The following is a 20,218-nucleotide window of genomic DNA, read 5'->3' on the forward strand; positions in this document are numbered from 1 at the left end:
TTGGAGGCAAGTGATGGTTTGGAGGCCCAATTGGGCTACTGGAAAATGGCAAAACTGATGGCTGCTTGGGCCCGTACGGAAGGCTGGAGGATAGCTTGGACTTGGCTTCATACATGCGGCTGGTTGAAGCTGGCCGAATGAAAGAGCTGGACAATTATGCTAGGCGTTGGAGGCAAGTGCATATGAGGAGATGCTTGGGTGACAGCTGGCGTGAAGGGTTCGAATTGTGTGATGTTGGAGTCAACAGTGGAGCTGCTGAAGGCAGCTAGAGTTGGGCTAGGCGTGGGCCTTGGGGCTGGTTGTGAGGCCCAATCCGTGGGGCTGAAGGAGATGGGTCTTGTGCCACTTTTCCCTATTTCTTTTTCACAAATGTCACTCTTCTTTCTTACTTTTTCCCAAAACTACAATATAATTCCTACAAGATAAAAATAAATTAAATAACAATCAAATATTTTCAAAAATAAATAAATCATATTAATTATTTGAAAAATATTGATTATAATTTAATTTAATATAGCATTTAAGTTCACAAGAATTACACTTTTAACTTCTAACTTAACAATACAAATTTCAAATAATTAAATTATAACATATTATAATAAAATATCTATAAAAACATATAAAAATCTAGAAAACTACAGTAAGACTAATAAATTAAAAATTACATAAAAACTTAATAAGTTAATTAAAAACTCAAGAACTAAGCAACAATTATCATATAAAATATGGTAAAATAACTCTATTTTGTAGAGTTATCAGTATTTTTCAAAATTTATATTTTGTTAAATCAAACCAAAGTACTATGCTAAGTTCGGTCATACGGACAGATGTTACAGTAAGTGAAAATATTATAACATTATAATGCAGTCTTTTACACCGCAAGCATCGCTGCTTGGATGTAACTGTTCAAATAAAAGGAAAGTTTGCTGCCCATGCAGCAAATCCAAAAAGATATAGTCTTTACACCACGACCCGTAGGTCGTGTAATTAAATAAAGAAAAAATAAAAAAGTTCAAGAAGCATCAGGAGCAGGAGGGTCTTTATCAACATTCTGATTGGTCGCATCCTCAATGACTCCTCCTTCCTCTGCGCCAGCGATGCTTGGGGAGGCAGGGATCCTTGCTCTTTCCTCTTCTTCAGCCAATCGAGCAGTGCAGCGGGCCAGCTCAGCATTCCTAATATCTTCTTAAAGGTAGTCAAAGTTGGCGCCCTGGTTGTGTTTCCAGAAGTCATAGAAACACCGAAGCGTCGCATTCTTGTACCTTTCCAGATCTTTGGCATTGGTAAGCTTCAGCTGCTCTGTTTGGCTCTCAAGATCAGCCATGGCCTTGTCCTTGGCAAGAAGCTCCTCTTTGAGTCTCTTGCATTCGCGATATTGGACTCGGCTGGCTTCCTGGTACTCCTCCCTCTGCTTCCTCAAAGCTGCCTTCGAAGCCTCGACCTCCGCCAGCTTTTCCACCGCAGCATCCTTCTGCTGGGTGACCGCCTCCAACTCCCAAGCATGCCTGGCTTCTGCAGCCTAAAGCTCCTCAGCAGCTTTCGCCTGGTACCTCTCGATGGCCTTTGCTCGAGCCTGGTCGATAGTAGCTTGGGCACGGGTACGAGCAGCAGTTGCAGTCAGCAAAGCCTGTGGACAAAAGATAAAGTTAGAGTCTATTGCAAAGAATAAAAGACGAAAGCCAAAGAGATAAGAAATGCTTACGCTGGCCATTTCGTTTAGGTCCCTGTTCAGAATTTGGTTGACCCCCATATTCTCTGCCTCAGCCATCGCATCCTTGCAACGGTCGTACCTCACGATGCGTGCAAGGCGGTCCTTGGTTGCTCGCAAGGTGCGGTTCGAGAGTTTGGCCCCAAGAGCTTCGTCCCGCTGGGTTTGTTCTTTGGCGGCTGCAGGTGGAGGGTTTGTCGTAGCAGGAGGGGTTTCCTTCTCAACAGGAACCGAAGGTTGGGCAGAAGTTTGCCCAGTTGGCACGTCCTTGGAAGGATCTTCTGTTCGACTCTTCTTGGCAAGAGGTCCGTGGCTCGATTCGCCGTTATGCCTCCTGGACGTCTTTCGCCGAACCAGAGGGACCTCAACTTCCTCCTCGGTCTGATATAAGTCGAAGACATTAGGAGTGGCCATATCTGCGTACAAATAAACATATGCAAATGTTAAGATAAGGGCAGATAAAAACTCTTGATAAAACAGGAAAGAGGTCACAAAGTTTAATACCCAAGCTACAACTACTGGTCGCTATACTATTGACTCTATTAGTCACACACTCACTATCTGGCACGAAGAAGTCTGGCCCTAGATTTGGAGTATACGTAAAGTTGCCCTCCCCGTCAAACAAGTGACATGGAATTGGCAAGCTATTTAAAAGCGCAATAACTGTACCGTTTTCATCGGAGGATTCCCCCAAGTCCACAACAGACTCTGTTGCCTTTTGTTTCCCCTTGCCTTGGGGTGCAGAAGGCCTTTCTGCGGAAGGATTGCCCGTGAGTTCCCTAATTGTAACCCCCGTCGGCCTCCTTCGTAGAGGGGACGCAGGGGGTTGCTGCTCGGGATCCCCCTTGGCAGTGGCAACTGCTACCGCGGGTCCTCTTGTTTCATGGCGAGGAGCCAGGAGGCCAGATAGCCTCAAATTTTCATCAGTGACCAGGGACTTGACGCTTTTCTCTGCGTCTGTCATCCTGGCCAATGCGGTGGACCTCAACACCATGTCTGGTGTTGGGGTCGGACGTAACCATGGGCCTGAAAAACAAAGTGTACTTTAAGAAAAATGTAGGGAAATTCGTTGATGAAAAGTATCGATCAGTAAAAACAGCACTTACCTCCTCGAGCGAAGGCCAGGTTGTTGTTGGTCATGTCCGGAGTAAGGAAGTACTCCTTGCTGTATTGCCCCACGTTGTATATGTGTGTAGTGTCACTCAGGAACGTTCAGTTTGTCTCCTGGTGACAAAGATGGAAGAAGCCCGTCCCATACTGTTGAGGGTTGGACTTGAGGTCGAAGAGATAATTGACCTCATGGGGGGTAGGTTCTAGCCATTTTTTAAGTTTGTACAGGATATTGAGTGCGGCTAGCATTCTATATCCATTCGGAGTAATTTGGAAGGGGGCGACACCAAAATAGTTGGCCACCCCCTGATAAAAAGGATGTAGAGGGAGGGTATCCCCCGCCTCTATATGATACCTAGACCAAGCACTGTAAACACCTCCGGGAAGGTTAGCCCTTTGGTCTGCAGCAGGAATTTTGAGATTGACCCCTGTGAGAGGATACTTCCTGAGGTAGTTAGCAAGCATCTGAGGAGTCACTTGGCTGGTCGAGGAGAGATACCACTCGACATCAGGAAGATTTTGATGACGAGGGCGGGCTCTGATTTGAATATTAGGGTCAGGAGTGGGATTTTCTCGACCACTGGTCGAAGGAACCCTAGCCTGTGAATCAGGCTGGGCAGGAGAGTTTGGGCTATCTTCGGAGTCAGGTCTTTTCTTGCCTAAAGATTTAGAATGGGCCCTTTGAGAAGGTGATGGACGAGGTCTAGAAGAAGATCATGAAAATGGGATTTCGGAAACTCGCTCGGACGGTTGAGGATAGAGCAGCTGGGCAAGAAGATCGTCGTCGATGGGCCGTTCACCTCCCCACAAATCTGGCATTAAAGTCTGCAAACAGAAGAATGGGGAGGTGAGGATAGAGAATTTTTAAGACTTTTTATAATAACGTTGGTCGAGTATAAAAGTTAGGCTTTTATACAGCAGCATTCTAACAAAAGCTAAAAAATTTCACACGAACAGTTTGAGAAACGAATCAAAGGGTGAAAGCAAAAAGTTTTTCATAAAAGCTTTTTCAACTCCCCTTAGGGTGGGAAAAACCTATTTTTTCGGCTGGCCTAAAAATCGAACTTTTACTTCGGTTTTACGTCCTAAAAAGTATGATCTCAACTATTAAACTAACTCGTAACTTTTTTCACCCACAAGACATTCTACTGACAAGCATCTCAACCCAGAAATAGATGAACTCAACAGTTAACATACAAAAAACATGCATTACAAAAATATGAAACATGAAGATTCCAAGACTTACCAGAAAGAAGGTCGTGGAAATTGGTAAGAGATTTCGGAGATCAGGGAACTCTCGGGCTGAGTCTTAAAAACGCAGGAGGACGGTCTCCGGAAGAAAATGGAAGCTCTGGTTTTAGGGTTTCCTGAAAGAGTAATGGCATGCGTAAAAAGAAAAAGAGAACTTCAGAGATGTTATATATAAGTTTTGTCTGTGGCATTAAAAGGGATTAATCATCAGCTTCCCCTTTTTCGAAGTATGGGGAAACGAGATAGCCGTCGAATTATTACTGGGGAAGCGAAAAGTCATGATTAGACAAGAGTAGGTTGCTTTTTTCAAGAACACACGAAGGGTTCTGACACGTATGGTGGGGTCACCGAAGGGTCATTTCCTCAAAAGTTTATTTATTGCTCGTAATAAATAAACTTGGGGGGGCAAATGTTATCCAAAAAAACTGGCGTAGATGACGTGGCAAGTGATTCCCGGACACGTGGCTGACACTTGGAGGAACTCTGCTAGGATATTGACCAGAAGACAAATTATAAGCAGTAAGCAGCCGAAGTTTACCTACGACCAGATTGGTCGCAAGTTCCGCATGCTTCATGACGTTTCTATAATGATCTTTGTAAATCCCGAAATTGACTCCCACAATCTCCTGAGTATTTGATTATTTAGGAGAGAATATCTGTAACAGATTCAGGTAATCCCCCTTGAGCCTATAAATAGAAAAAGATAGCTCAAGGAAGGGACTTTTTGGCTTTCAAATTATTTGAGACTAGAGTAATTCTATTGGAGATATTGTATTGTTCTTCAGAGGTTAGTGAAACTCATTGAACCCTAGTTCTTTGATCACTCCTTTTGATCTTATATCAATAACAATCTAAGTGGACGTAGGTTATTACCAGATCATGGGGCCGAACCACTATAAAATATCGTGTTCTTATTATTTTCGTCATCACTTTCTTTTCAACGCATTCATCCACATCAAGCGTATTTTGACTCCGTGTCAGTTGACCAAAATCAGGGTCAACATATTTGTATAGCGAGCCCACACTCGTTCTTTATGTGCTTGAGAACATTTTGGAAGATCTTGGTGTGAGATCTCGAGAATTTAGCCATACGAAAAGATAGCAACAAGGAAGGACCTGAGGTAATTTTTCTATTCATGTCATTGATTCAATATATATATATATATATGCATGTGAAGAAGTAGATCTAGAAATCTTAAGGGATTAATCTAACAATTTGATTGTTGTTCCGCTGTGTATAATCTCTGATTTGATCAATATGAACCAACATGATGCGCGTATTGGTCACCACGCTGCTCCATTTCATTGTCGTGCATGGATCGGGTGACCACCATGAAGAATGTTGAGTGAAACTTGTAAGGGATTGGTACTTTCGTTGAAAGTTCATTAGTATTTAGATTTTTTTCTTTTAATTTTAAAAGGATTATTTTGCAATGAAAATACTTAAATTATGTAAAAGTAGCATCTAAGTACCCAAATTGTTTTGATCAAATATTGTCATGTCAATGTCTAATAAAATAATTAATGGTATGTATTTACGATGCAACTAAATATTGATGTTAGGTAATTTTATCGTCAAAAAATTAATTTAGTTACTTAAGAAATTCAACATAATTTAAGCAGTTACTTGTTGGAAAAAATTGAGTGAATGAGAAATTGATGCCTGAAATGGTAATGATTCAGCAAATCACTTGAATTAAAGATGATATTATCTGTGTTTACCCAAAAATGACCCTTGATAACGTGGCAGGATTGACCTACACGTGGCAGGCACATGGCAGCTTTAGGTGGATGCATCCTAATTGGCCATCGACTAGAAAGTTGTTGATTTGTCAAGCGTTATACTTATATGCGACCAGCCTGATCGCAGACTTCATTTTACTTCCTTTATTCATGCAAATCTATAATTATGCATTAATTATAATTTCTTTTATTACCTAGATATGCAAGTCTTAATGGTAATTAAGCCCCATTGGCCCATGTAATCTTCTTGAGCCTATAAATAAGAATCAAAGGGCTCAAGGAAGGGGACTTTTTGAACTTTTGATCTTTGTACTCTGAGAGAAAAGTAGAGTGTGATTATTCACTGAAGTTGTAATCTTCCCAAGGCTGATGAAACTCGTGAACCCTAGTTCATTGATCATAGTATTGGAATTCTACATCAATAAGAACATTAAGTGGGCGTAGGTCATTACCATCCAATTGGGGCCGAACCACTATAAATCGTTTGTGTCATTTATTTTTCCATTTGATTTTTCTTCTTGGTTTCATCTCATTTCATATCGTTTATCTGACTCCGTATCGTTGACTAATTTGAGGGTCAACAATTTGAATATTGTGTGATTTATTTTGATTGATTTTGGCAAATCACTTTGGTCAAATTTGAGATATCAGAATATTGTGTGATTAGTTCTGATTGATTGTCAGAAAATCACTTTGGGTAACAACTGATATTACCAGAATAAGTGTGATTAATTCTGATTGATTATCAGAAAATCACTTTGGATAATTGTTGATATTACCAGAATAAGTGTGATTAATTCTGATTGATTTTCAAAAATTAAGATTCCAGATTTGTTGGATATTTGGGCATTAATGCACTTGATTCACACACATTTTCAACTCTCCATGAAGCCTATAAAAGGAGGCTTCTCCTCTCATTCTAGGACACACATACAAAGTATCACGCACTTAGTCTCTTTCTCTTTTCAGTCTCTGTAGTATTTTTTGGTGATAGAGGGAAGGTTTGTTTCGAGTTCGCCTAAGCAGACGCAGTGGTGCTTTCGCCCTGCTTGATAGTTGTTGTATCCTGGGAAGTAGTTGCTCACGAATCATCTAGCACCGTTCAGGTAGAAGGGGCAAATCTGCTTTAAAAAAAACGTGTTTTGCGTGTCTCGGCTTTGGTTTATTATTTATACTGGATTTCCATTATTCAATTAAATATATTAATATATATATATATATTTTGTTTTTCTCCATTATATTATTTCTAACATTTGCCTCCACTAAATTCTATTTATTCTTGCAAAGTGGTGATGGGTACTAATATTAACACTACAAAATTAACTAATAGCAACACTTATTTAAAATAAATAATAAAAAAAGGTAAAACTAAAGCTGACCATGACATTGATACCTACGTGGCACCGAAATTCTAATTTCAGTGATGTCAATTTCAATTTATTTGTTTTTTTACTTATACCGTCTACCAATCAATAATCACAAAAATTAGTGACAAATTTTTTAAAATAATTTTAAATTAAAGTGACCCACAATAATCCAATTGTCAAATCCGCGTAAAGAGGGCTAATAGTGATGCATTGTGGAATTTAGCATGGACAACCTTACTCTGTTTTGGGTCTTCAAAATGCCATTAAAAGTAGGTATTTTAATTTTGAGCTAAAAAAAGAAGTAGGTATTTTAATTATTTTTCTTTTCAAAAAATATAGCTTCATCATTGTCATAAATTGGGATCCAATAGACAAAACTTCGTACAATACAACAGACGGTGTTTTAATTTAAAATTTTAAAAACTAAAAACCAAAGTCAATTTTTTTGAATATTTTTTGGCAATGTTGTCATGTAACCTTTGCATTGAATCAGGCCATTAAGCACCCCTTTCAAAAACAAAAATTGTGATTGAGTTTTATTGGAAATGAAAAATATCAAACTCATGTATAAATTTGAATAAAAAAATTATTGTATCTTAGACCATATTGGAATTGTTCACTTAGTTTGATTATACTATCATTTAACCTTGAATAACCAATACGATTTTTTATCATAATGTATTGGCAACCTGTTTTTTTTTCTTTCCCTTATTGAATAATGATAAATTTAAGTTGTTGAGAGATAATAATGATAAATAATCTTATTTGATTAAGCATTAGGAAATGGACTTCAAAAATGATGTCTCCTTGTGATTTAAAATTACCACTAAAACCAAATAAAGTAAAGAAATCCCATAAACTTGTTTCTTTTTAAGATTTTTATTTTTGAAATTGTTTACTTCTCTGTTAAGTCCATATATCCATCAAGACGGCCGAAAAGTAGTAAAAATAATACTAATAATAATTAAAGAAAGAAAAAATCACCGTTCTTGGCAGCTTTCCCACGAAACATTTAACCTTTTGAACATGTAATGGTCAACACCTGTAATGCTTGTACATACAGACCAGACCAGACCAGACTTTACACAGTTGAATCATTTTCCAGCTCCTTTTGGTGGATCTGGTCATAATCCAAGGCCCCTTTTTGAAGTTTCCCAAGAAGGAGCTCTTCACCGTTCCTTGCCTTCTCCGTATAAACTTTCAAGCCTTGCTTTTGATGAAAATGATTGGATCACCGCTTTGAATTATTTGATTGGAGTTTCGGAACTCTTTTATTGAGTTAGTTCTACTGTTCTTAATACCCGATTGCCTTTTTTATGTTTTGCCACTTTGAAGCAAGAAAAGTTTATATTGGTTAGTTCGTTTGCTCTTTTCTATCCCAAAGATTGAGACTTTATTACAAGAAATCTAGTGGGTCGGTCGGAATTCAGTTTGAAAAGCCCGGAATCGGTATTGTAGGGCTTTAGTTGAAAAACTCGAATTGGGTCGGTGACGAAAATTTGAAGTTCGGATGGTTTTAGGTGATGGAGGGGTTTCTGGGTTTTGTTTGTGATTGTGGGAGGTTTCAGGCTTTGATGAAATGATAAAGATACCATGCGACTGGAATAAAGATTCAATAACATATGGGTCTCTTAAGGACTAGTTGTTTCATAGTATTGGCTATCTTGTTATGTGCTTGGGCATCGAGAAGTTCTGATGAGAAGAAGAGTACTGAGGCAAAACTTCTAAGGCTGCTAGTTGATCCAGCATCTGGGGAGCTAGATGGCGACTTGGTGAGAAACCATATAGCCTTCTTTCTTTCTTTCTTTTTTTCTGTTTTAATGTAGTACCTAGCATGTATGGAAATTGGTATGGATTTTGTGAGTTGCAAATCTTTGTCTTGATTGGTATTGTTATTTAATTTGATAACTTCGGTGGGAAGTTTAATGGCACTGTTTCTCTTCACATTTCTGTAAGAGAAGAAACCATTTTTAAAACAGCGTTAGGTGAAACCCCCAATAAGTGCCTACCAATACTGGACTGGACCTCAAATGAATTTGATTTCTAAAGATATCTTTATAGACCTTTCACTGGATAATGAGCAATAATACCTTACTATTAAGTGACTATAACTCTTTTGTTCAGTTTTTATTAATATGGGTTGCTATTGTTCTTTGCCTCTTGCTATTTTTCTTCAACCATTCTTATGTATCACTTGTTTGTTTCAAGACTTTTAAGTGGGTTGTGCCGGTATTTGTGGATTCATGCTTGCATCTATGTAATGGTTCTAAAATGTGCACAAGTTCCTAAAACTCATCGTAATTTGATGGATTGCAGGCAGAGGAATTATGGTTAAATTGCAAGTTAGATTTAATTCATTTGAAGGAAGCTGTTAAAGTGCCCGACTTAGGCTTGCCAGATGAAATTCCTAGTAATTTTAATGGGTTTAATCCAGAAATCTGGTCGTTGGCAAAAGAAAACATTCAGAAAACAATTAGCTTCCTGCATCCACAGGTGAAGCAAACCCTTTTAGATTGTCTGCAAAAGCATAATCTTCTATTTCGTGTCTCTGGAGAAGAAGTTGGCTCAAAGATTTGGTATCCCAAATATCTTGAGTCCTTATTTCCGAGAGATTATGTTCCTAGAAGGGTTCTGGCTTTTGAATCACTCCAGAGCATTGCAGGAGCACCTGCTCCAGCTCCTGCAGTTGAATCACCTTTACCAAGTCCAGGACCAGCACTTTCCCCTTCCCAACTTCCTAGTTCTGACCCCCCTGCTTCTCCAAATACGCCATTTTTTCCACCGATTAATAACAATCCAAATTTGAAAGGTCCACCTGCTGAAAACTCGTCTGCTGATCCGAATTCTGGATCAAATGTAGGGAAGGATAAGAAGAGTAAAAGCAAAAGATCAGTTGTGATTGCTGTTGCTGTAACTGCATCAGTTACATTTGTCATTGTAGCGTTGCTATTTTTATGCTGTGGTGGATACTGTGGAACTGGCTCCAAAGTAAGACGAAATGATGAGAGACCCCTACTCAGCCTAAGCTTAAGCGACTTCTCTATAGGTATGCAAGCGTTTTCTTGTACCTTGTTATTGTTATCTATAATCTGTAGTTTGTAACTTTTTCAGTAATTTTTTCCAACTTTTGATTTTCCAGGATCTCCACCCAAGTCGTATGCATATGGAAGTTCAATTAAAGAAGAGACACATGTGCATCAATCTTCTGGTAATAACTCAAGTCATAACAGAAAGGACTTTTCTTCGGATGGCAATATTCATATGGGTTCTAATTTTGTCCACACAACATTGAACAATACCTTGTCAGTTGCTTCTGAGTTCAAAACATTTAATATACCCCCTAATACTAATGCACATCCTCCTCTAAAGCCTCCACCCGGAAGGGTGGTGACCACCCCCATGGGAATGCCTCCTCTGAAGCCTCCTCCAGGTAGGGCAGATCCCCTCCCTCCTGAACCACGCTCATCTTATAAGCCTCCTTCAAGCAAACCTGGTCTTCATCCCCCTCCACCGCCTGTACCAGCACCCTCCTCAAACCCCTTTGTTAGCACAGGTCCGCCTGCCCCTAGACCATCTCCACCACCTCCTTTGCCTCCGGGCACCAATGCTGGTCCTCGCCCACCACTTCCTTCATTGCCTCCTGGCACCAATGCTGGTCCTCGCCCACCACCTCCTTCATTGCCTCCTGGCATCAATGCTGGTCCTCGCCCACCACCTCCTCCTCCAAAGGGCGGTGTTCCTCCTCCTCGACCACCTCAATTACCCGCAGGTTCAAAGTTTGCTCGACCTCCACCTCCTGCGCCAAAATACTCTTTAAATGCTTCTTCTAGTGAGGGAACTGACATGGATGACGAAGCTGATGCTCCTAAAACCAAGCTGAAGCCATTTTTTTGGGATAAAGTTTTGGCAAACCCTGATCATTCAATGGTTTGGCATCAAATTAAATCAGGATCCTTCCAGTAAGCTGCTTAACTTTTTATTCCTTGTTACCTGCTAAATATTGGATATTTTATTTAAATACTGACCAAATTATTGTTTTACAGGTTTGATGAGAATATGATAGAGTCTCTTTTTGGGTATGCTGCTACTGACAAAAGTAAAACTGAACCTAAGAAAGAGTCCTCATCCCAAGATCCTTCACCCCAATTTATTCAGATTATTGATCAAAAGAAATCACAAAATCTAGCAATTCTTCTGCGGGCATTGAATGTGACAATGGAAGAAGTTTGTGATGCACTTCGTGAAGGTTACTTCTCTCCCCTCGTTTCTTTGATAATCTCATGTGCTGTAAAACAACATGTAAATGGATCGAGAAAGAATTCTATGACTCCATGGAAAATCTTAACATGTAAAATACTGTTTTTAAGATAAACACAGGCACAATAGCAGATTGATTCTTTTGCATTAATTTTCTTCAATAGTGTATCATCAAGAAGTGAAGAGGAAAAAAAATACTTAATGTAACACAACTAAATTTTCTTCTAACTTCTAAGTAACCACCGAGTCTTTATTGGATCTGTAATAATAATAGTAAGTGGTAATGCAAAATGTATATAAATATATATATACATATATATAAGAGAGAGAGAGAAGAAGAAGAAGAAGAAGCTGATAATGAGCTAGGCATGAGAATTCTAATTGCTGCGATTTGTTTTTTTATGTTTTAGATTAGAAGCATTTACAATCCCTTTTTAATAAAAAATTGGCTTCTCACCGAACCTTACAATCTCAGATGACTTCTATGTGCATGTATTTATTTCTTAGTCTTTAGAATTTCGTTAATTCTTTGGTAGGCAAGTGTAAGTATGTTATGATAAATTAACTTCAATTTATTTTCTGAAGTAATTCAAGCAAATAAAGACGCATGTAGAAACTATGGAGGTGATCTGGTTGTCTTTTTTACCTGCACATTTTATTTGAATCATGAGATACATATCTAAACTTTTATTGGTGAACAGGAAATGAGCTTCCCTCAGAATTCGTTCAAAATTTGTTGAAAATGGCACCGACAACTGAAGAAGAACTAAAACTTAGAATGTTTGATGGAGAACTTTCCCAACTTGGTCCTGCTGAACGATTCCTTAGAGCATTGGTTGACATCCCATTTGCCTTTAAACGGTTGGAAGCAATACTTTTTATGAGTACACTTCAAGAGGAGGTTGCCATCACTAAAGAGTCCTTTGAAACCTTAGAGGTACGAGACTGGATCTTTAATTTGTTGCAGATGAATTACTTGATTTTGTGTCTCATCACCGTTGAATTACTATATTACCGAACTTTCTCATAGTGTGAGAATATGCAACACGAGAACTATGAAACTTCATACTATAGAAACATAAAATGGCTAAATATCTGATTATGCTTACCTAGACTGAGATATTTACTACAAGCTTCCTGGTGAACTAGGTTTGACATTTGCCTTTTCTATTGATGAAGAGGTGTTCTAGCCTACTGTTAGCATTTGATGAATGATGATAGTGACCAATATTGTTATAAAAGCCAACCACTGGGAACTCGGGGAAAATTGTTTTCTACCTTCCAACATGATCATAATCGGAAGTTTTTGCAAGGATAGAGATTGTCAATTTTCTTAGCTTCTCACCTTTATGCCTATTTGCTGGTAACTTGTGTACTTTAATAGTACTTGTATTGCATCATTGCATCTCACCTTTATGATCCTATGGCAGGTTGCTTCTAAGGAACTCAGAAACAGCCGACTATTCCTTAAGCTTCTAGAAGCTGTTCTCAAAACTGGCAATCGCATGAATGATGGAACATTTCGTGGACGTGCACAAGCATTCAAGCTTGACACCCTCTTGAAATTGTCAGATGTAAAAGGTACAGATGGCAAGACAACTCTCTTGCTCTTTGTTGTTCAGGAGATTATCCGATCAGAGGGTATAAGGGCTGCCCGTGTAGCAAAAGAAAACAAAAGCCTCTCTAGCATAAAATCAGATGACCTTCTTGAAGATGCTTTACAGGATGCAGATGAGCATTACCGCAGTCTTGGTCTTCAGGTAGTTTCAGGTTTGGGAAATGAACTTGAGCATGTCAAGAATGCAGCAGCTTTGGATGCTGACAGCTTAACAGGAACTGTTGCCAAACTTGGTCAAGCATTGCTAAAAACTCAGCAATTCCTCAACTCAAACATGAAAAGTTTAGAAGAAGATTGGGGTTTTCATCAAACTCTAAAGAGCTTTGTGCAGAATGCCGAGGTTGATATCACATGGCTTCAGGAAGAAGAAAAAAGAATCATGGCTCTAGTGAAGAGCACTGGTGACTATTTCCATGGAAACGCTGGGAAGGATGAGGGTTTGCGGCTGTTCACTGTAGTTAGAGACTTTTTGATCATGGTTGATAAAGCATGTAAAGAGGTAAGAGAGACACCAAAGAGGCCGGCAAAAGTACCGAAAAAAGAGACATCTTCCTCTGATCCCCAACAACCTGCTACTCCGTCTTCCTCCGAACCTCGCCAGTCTCCCCTAGATCTTCGTCAACGGCTTTTCCCTGCTATAACAGATCGACGAGTGGAGAATGATAGTTCGGATGAAGATAGCTCATAGATTTTCAGTTATGGAAGGTATCAAAATTCTTCAATGAAAATCTTTTTAGCTTTAATCTTGTTTACACTTGGCTGAGGGAACGTATGTGTTGACCTGTAATATGATATGAGCAATTCATAAATGTTTTCTCAACTCGTGTTTGTTCTTTGTTCAGGTGGTTGGCATGGTGCTTGGAGGTTGAACAATGTTAGTCCTAAATCGATTCTTTCCTTGAGCAACAGTTAAAATACATCAATGGAAACATGCTACTCTAAATAATAGAATGCAGAAAGAGGAAATGACCATTGTTTTTTGGTCTTGGATTTCAGCTTGTAGGGAGGGAAAATCCATCTTTAGATTATTAAATTTGGTCTATTATGATTCTTTGTTAGAACATAGAAATGGAAATGTTGGTTCATTTTTTCAATCTTTGGAGTAATTGTATAGCTCATGTCATGCCTATTTCAGAAGAATCTTTCTTCAACACAGTAAATTCCAAATATTGGAATTAGATCTTGACCAACATTACATAACTATCGAATTTTTTCAGTTTTTCCCGCCCAAAATGTGTTTCCCTCCCTAGTCTCCTTAAATCTCAAAGAGTGAAATTAAATATTCAGAATTTGCTCAATCATATATAACTCCTAATAAAATATAAAAAGCTATGATTCAAATTTTAAATTGTACCGCCATTTTATATTCTCAAATAGCAGAAATATTGACCAAAAACAATACTTCGCTTTCAGCGGGAGAATACAAAATTTTAAAAATTTCACCACACCAAAATTCTATTTATTAGGATCATAGATCTGAACATAAAATACAAATCTATTAAATTCATCAGGAACTTAAACTTCAAACCCCCAAGTCAACAATTTAATGAAAAAGCTAAATATTATTACTCATTATAAAGCAACAATTAGAATTTGATTTTGTCTATGACACGGACTTCATTAGTTCTTTTCAAACCCCTTCACACAATTTTCTCTGCACAAATAGAACAGCTTCAACTTTTAAGTAGAAAAAATTACTACTTAGTTCAATTTATTCAAGCGGCTCAATCTTAACCATGAAATCCCAAACGAACTCTTAATTGATAGTCCGTGTACATAACCCATTAAAATCCACTACTTGAACCGCAAAAAAAAAGTACAACAGATATTGCTCAAAACGTTTTCAGCATTCTCATTAAGTACAATCTAAACCCCATTTGCTCAGATGCTCAGAATGTAAACAGAAAGTAACAAACGGTCAAAATAAGAAGGAAAAAAAATATTGTGAACTAACATTGAAAGAGAATCATATTCACAATCACTAACTGAATTACCCCTATAAAACTAACTACTAAATTAAAATTCCACAAACAGAAGAGACTACAAACTGACCCTAAAGGAACATAATGCAAAATGAGTGCTAAATCATCGTCACAATTGACATAGTGGAACCCAGGAAGACCGTGAAACTCATTTTTGTCTTCCACATTTTTTTTGTTTGGTCTTAATCGTTCGATGTTTAAGAATCTTCATCAGCACCTGAAGCCTTCGATGAAGCTCCGGTCTTCTTTGGGAGAAGAAGGTTGTGAATGTTGGGCATGACACCACCGTTGGCGATTGTCACATCTCCAAGGAGCTTGCTCAGCTCTTCGTCATTTCTGACCGCGAGTTGAATATGGCGAGGAACGATTCTTGTCTTCTTGTTGTCTCTTGCTGCGTTACCAGCCAATTCCAAAACCTGAACATTACAAAAATTAATATCAACATCAGCCTCCTGAAATAAGACCCCCCCATTGAGAAAACTATGCCAGAATCCCTTTTACCCAGGAGAAGGAAAACTGAAAATTCAACAATTACAACATAGTAAACACCCTAATTTGGCAGAGATAGCTTTCAAATTATGACCAAATCTATATTTATATTTTTAATCAAAGTTTTAAGATCTGAATCACATCATGATATAAAAAGCAATAGAAACGTTGATTGCAAAATCTTTAAAGATGGCAATTATTACACAAAATTACCAAACATTACGCCCAATTTGAGAACCCTAACCCTAGATACGTGATACAGATTTACACACTAAACAAAGTAAGGACCAAAAGAAAGATAAAGGCGTAGAAGGAGGCGGTAAGTGTTACCTCAGCTGCAAGATATTCAAGCACGGCGGCGAGGTACACTGGAGCACCAGCACCAACCCGCTCAGCGTACTTGCCGGCTTTTAAGAACCGAGCGATACGTCCGACGGGGAATTGCAAACCAGCCTTACTACTCCGCGAGGTGGCCTTCTTTGCGGCTCCAGATCCCAAGGTTTTGCCTCTACCCGCCATTGGTTAACTTCAAAGAGATCTACAGAAAGAAGCGATTTTTAGTCGGAGGGGCTTAAGAGAGAATGAAAAAACGCGACTTTCTCGAAGGAACGGTGGGAAAGATGTGAGAGTTTTTATACGGTTTTATCTATATATAGTGGGCAGGCCTTTCAATTGACCAATGGTATCAAGTTGCGCGGATTGAGATTTAAAGCCGTTAGATTTAAGACAATATAAGCGATCAGGATTCGTTCCAACTGGGGTTGGACCGATTTTGCCTTGATTCTTTGGTTTGGATTGGATCGCATGACAAGGTGATCAACGTCAGTTTCTTTTGGCTCGTTGAAATGACTACAATACCCTTTCTTTCTTTTTTTCCTTAGAAACTTTTCCTATTTTCTTTTTCTTTGGATATATAATTTTGGGACATTGGCCACGTTTTTGCAAGTATCAATTTTGGATTGGTATTAAAATGTTGATCTATTAAGTTTTTTACTTAGTATAACCGGTTGTATTTTTTAAGTTGACGTAGTTTAAATAAATGAGGGCAGAAGCATAAATTTACGTTCAATAAATTATACTGTTGAGGGTATAGGAGTTGAAACTTATTTACGATTGTGGACACGTAAATATTTGACTGTTGCTAAGTAACTATTATAGTTGACTTACTGAAATGTATAATAAAATAATGTAACACAAATAGAAGCTGTTTTATTTTTTTAATGCGGTATAAGAAATGAATAAAATGTGGTGGAAAGTTTTTAATATTAATAATAATTATCTTTTAAATATAGGGGTTACTGAATGACACACTACATTACCATTTAGTAGTTAATTTTTGTTTGAACAGTTTATTTTGCATGAATATTGGTCATATTAGTGTAGGTATTAGCTATGTAAGAAGTTTCATTTTGGTAAGTAACTTTTGATGGTTCGTTAAGTGAGAAAATTAAAATACACGTAACGAAAACATATATTTTAGTGTTAGTTTGTATAGTTTTTTTTTATTAAGTTTCAATGCTTTGGTTTTTGTTTGGAGCCATTTTTCTTCTAGTATCGGATGACTTCATAATCAACGTCTAATTATGTGTGACAATATTTAAAGAAAATAATAATAGTACTGTTGACCCTCAAATTAGCCAACGACATGGAGTCAAATATACGACAGGAAATAGCACGACGCTTGAAAAGAAAATCTAATGGAAAGGAAAAACACCAAGAATTATAGTGGTTCGGCCCCAGTGCTTGGTAATGACCTATGTTATCCAAAAATCAGGCACGGGTGACATGGCAGACGTTTTTAACACGTGGCTGACACCTAGCAGAAGTTTTGTTCGACCATCGACCAGTAAGATTCTCCTGGCGTAACATTTGAAGTTTCTATTCGACCAGCGTGGTCGTATACTCCGCGTATTTCAAAGTGATCTTGAGTAAATCATAATCAATTCCGAGAATGTCTCCTATGATACCTGATTATCCAATTAATTAGGAACAAATATCTGTAACAAATTCATGTAATCCTCCTTAAGCCTATAAATAGAGAAAGATAGCTCAAGGAATGGACTTTTTGGCTTTTGGTTGATTAAAGCTATACACTCACAAGAGAATTAGAGCTATTGTATTACGATTGTATTGTTTATCTCTCTCAAGCTTGTGAAACTCAGAGAACCCTATGTTGGATTAGCTTATACATGATCTTTATTTATTTTCATGTATATCTAATATTAAACAAATTAATACAAGATAGTCTAAAACATGTTTCTAAAATTGAAATCAAAGAGAAAAAAATAATATAATACTTACAGTATACGCAGCGGAATTAAGAGTCATTCCTTCAGTTTCTCTAACTCTTGTATCCTCTCTGTCGCAGATTATTATCAAGAAACTTAACCGATCTTCTATTTTCTTCACAATCTTCCAATGTATCCTTAGAACCACCTAGACTAGTGTAGGCAATTCTCAACACATGAGATATATATAAAGAGAAGAAGAGAAAATAACAAAGTGGCTTAGAAAAGGACTTATGTTTAGAGAGAATATAAAATTATCAGAAAATCTGACTTGTGTTTTCTCAAGCTTCTCACTAAGCACTCCTTTTATAGACTCAATTAGGCCATTTAATTTAATTAAAAAATCAATAAAATAACAGCCATTTTGAAGCCCTAGGTCGAAATTATCATGGGCTATAGGCCCGTGAAATTTCCCATTTGATTATAAGCCCGTGAAATTTTCTATTGATTTAATTAATTAAATCATTTATCAAATTAATTATTTATAATTTGAACCTTGATTTAAATTTATTTATTAATTTAGATACCAATTTATCTTAATTAATAAATCTGTCATAATTTCTCTTTTCTTCTCAAAATTACACAACTCTGTGAAACTATCAAAAATTGACCTAGTCAACTTTGATAATTCTAATTGATGATTAAATCAATTAATTGAGACTATCTAGATGATTTTATCCAAGGTACAATGGGGACCATGAACCTATGAAATCAAGCTCCAATAAGTTATCATAAATCTAACAAATAAATTTACTAACTTATTAATTCCTCGTGACTCCACTATAGACTGGGAATTGCACTCTTGAATTCATAGAACGCTCTATAACAAATATAGATACGCTATTAATTATCTATTGTTACAGCCATAACTGTCACTCAATCCTCTATAGACGGTCTACAATGAGACATGACTAAAATACCGTTTTACCCCTCATTGTATTTTATCCTTAAAACACTTAGTTCCTAGTAAATGATATTTCAGTAAACTAATTTAATTACTGAAATGAGATCTCTATCATTTAACACCTTGAACCAAACTAAAAGGAAACCATCGTTTCACTTCTTCATCAGAAGCTATAGATGTTCATATCTATGATTAACACTCCCACTCAATTACACTACCGAGTTCCCAAGATGTAAGTATGGGCTAGTCCGTAGGGTAAGCTGGTAACGAACAAGTCAAAGAACTCAAATAATACAATCAGTTAGAATACTAACCACTTAGAATTGAGATTGAATTGACCTATGGTCAACTATATGATATGACTAGAATAGATAATAACGGTATGTTTACTTATCTTATCAACTGTCAATACTGGTCCTGTCCGATGTAACAAATACATCCGATCTTATCTACTTTGCTAATGTTCTGGAAAGAACATAACACTGTAATGTGTAAGTAGATCATATCGTAGATTGGCAAGTTAGTGTAAATCTTGTGCACTGACTAATCTTAGGACTAACTTATTTTGAACATATAATCATATTTATATTCCACTGTGATTACGTCACTATAAATAAGATTAGCTATATGCTCGGGATGTAATAGAAGTTTATATTAAACAAATAATCATGAAAATAAAACATGTGAGCAAAGTGATTAACCAAGTCAAAAAATGATTTCTATTCTTTTATTGATAATACAATGAGATTACAAAGAATTTGGGTTTTAATTAGGGCATAAAACCCCAACATGCCCTTCCCCCGTGCGCGCCTGCCAAGGCCACATGGGCCTCGCTATGTGAGGTTGCCCTTCCCTCGCGCGCGCCTGCCAGGCCACAAGGGCCTTGCTATGCGAGGCTGCCCTTCCCCCGCGCGCACCTGCCAAGGCCACAAGGGCCTTGCTATGCGAGGCTACCCTTCCCCCGCGCGCGCCTGCCAAGGCCACAAGGACCTCGCTATGCGAGGCTGCCCTTACCCCGCGTGCGCCTACCAAGACCACAAGGGCCTCGCTATGCGAGGCTGCCCTTCCCCCGCGCGCGCCTGCCAGGCCACAAGGGCCTCGCTATGCGAGGCTGCCCTTCCCCCGCGCGCGCCTGCTAAGGCCACAAGGGCCTCGCTATGCGAGGCTGCCCTCGCTCGCGCGCCTTGCGACCCAGATGCGCGCCAACGCCTCGCACAGCGAGACACACCTCACCACGCCTGTGTGTGTCTCGCGAGGTACGACCACACTAAGGAGCCTCGCGCCACCACCGTCTCATGGCCCTCATGCAACCCCATCACACCTTGTGAGACCCATCCCCGAGACTCATGAATGCCCAGGTCACGCATGGGTACTCACTTAGGCACCAAGGGTCTCACCTTGTGAGACCCATCCCCGAGCCTCGTGAATGCCTGGGTCACACATGGGTACTCACTTAGGCACCAAGGGTGTAACGCCCTGGTTACCCCAGGACAGTTACGGT

General features: G+C 38.4%; 2 protein-coding genes across 2 annotated transcripts; one reads left to right on the plus strand and one right to left on the minus strand.

Annotated features, from left to right (window-relative positions):
- Nucleotides 1–8,153: 8,153 nt before the first annotated feature.
- LOC133782523 (formin-like protein 5) lies at nucleotides 8,154–14,287 on the plus strand. The gene is made up of 7 exons (XM_062221851.1): nucleotides 8,154–8,951; nucleotides 9,496–10,225; nucleotides 10,319–11,138; nucleotides 11,223–11,425; nucleotides 12,138–12,373; nucleotides 12,867–13,759; nucleotides 13,897–14,287. Exons 1-6 carry the CDS (start codon nucleotides 8,802–8,804, stop codon nucleotides 13,740–13,742), a joined length of 3,015 nt encoding a protein of 1,004 aa, XP_062077835.1. The 5' UTR covers nucleotides 8,154–8,801; the 3' UTR covers nucleotides 13,743–13,759; nucleotides 13,897–14,287.
- A 595-nt stretch (nucleotides 14,288–14,882) lies between these two features.
- LOC133782525 (histone H2A.6) lies at nucleotides 14,883–16,149 on the minus strand. The gene is made up of 2 exons (XM_062221852.1): nucleotides 15,856–16,149; nucleotides 14,883–15,452 (listed from the first exon to the last, which is right to left on the minus strand). The coding sequence occupies exons 1-2, from the start codon at nucleotides 16,042–16,044 to the stop codon at nucleotides 15,234–15,236; spliced, it is 408 nt and encodes a 135-aa protein (XP_062077836.1). The 5' UTR covers nucleotides 16,045–16,149; the 3' UTR covers nucleotides 14,883–15,233.
- Nucleotides 16,150–20,218: the final 4,069 nt, after the last annotated feature.

The sequence above is a fragment of the Humulus lupulus genome, chromosome 6, assembly GCF_963169125.1.
Source record: "Humulus lupulus chromosome 6, drHumLupu1.1, whole genome shotgun sequence".
Classification (NCBI taxonomy): Eukaryota; Viridiplantae; Streptophyta; class Magnoliopsida; order Rosales; family Cannabaceae; genus Humulus; species Humulus lupulus.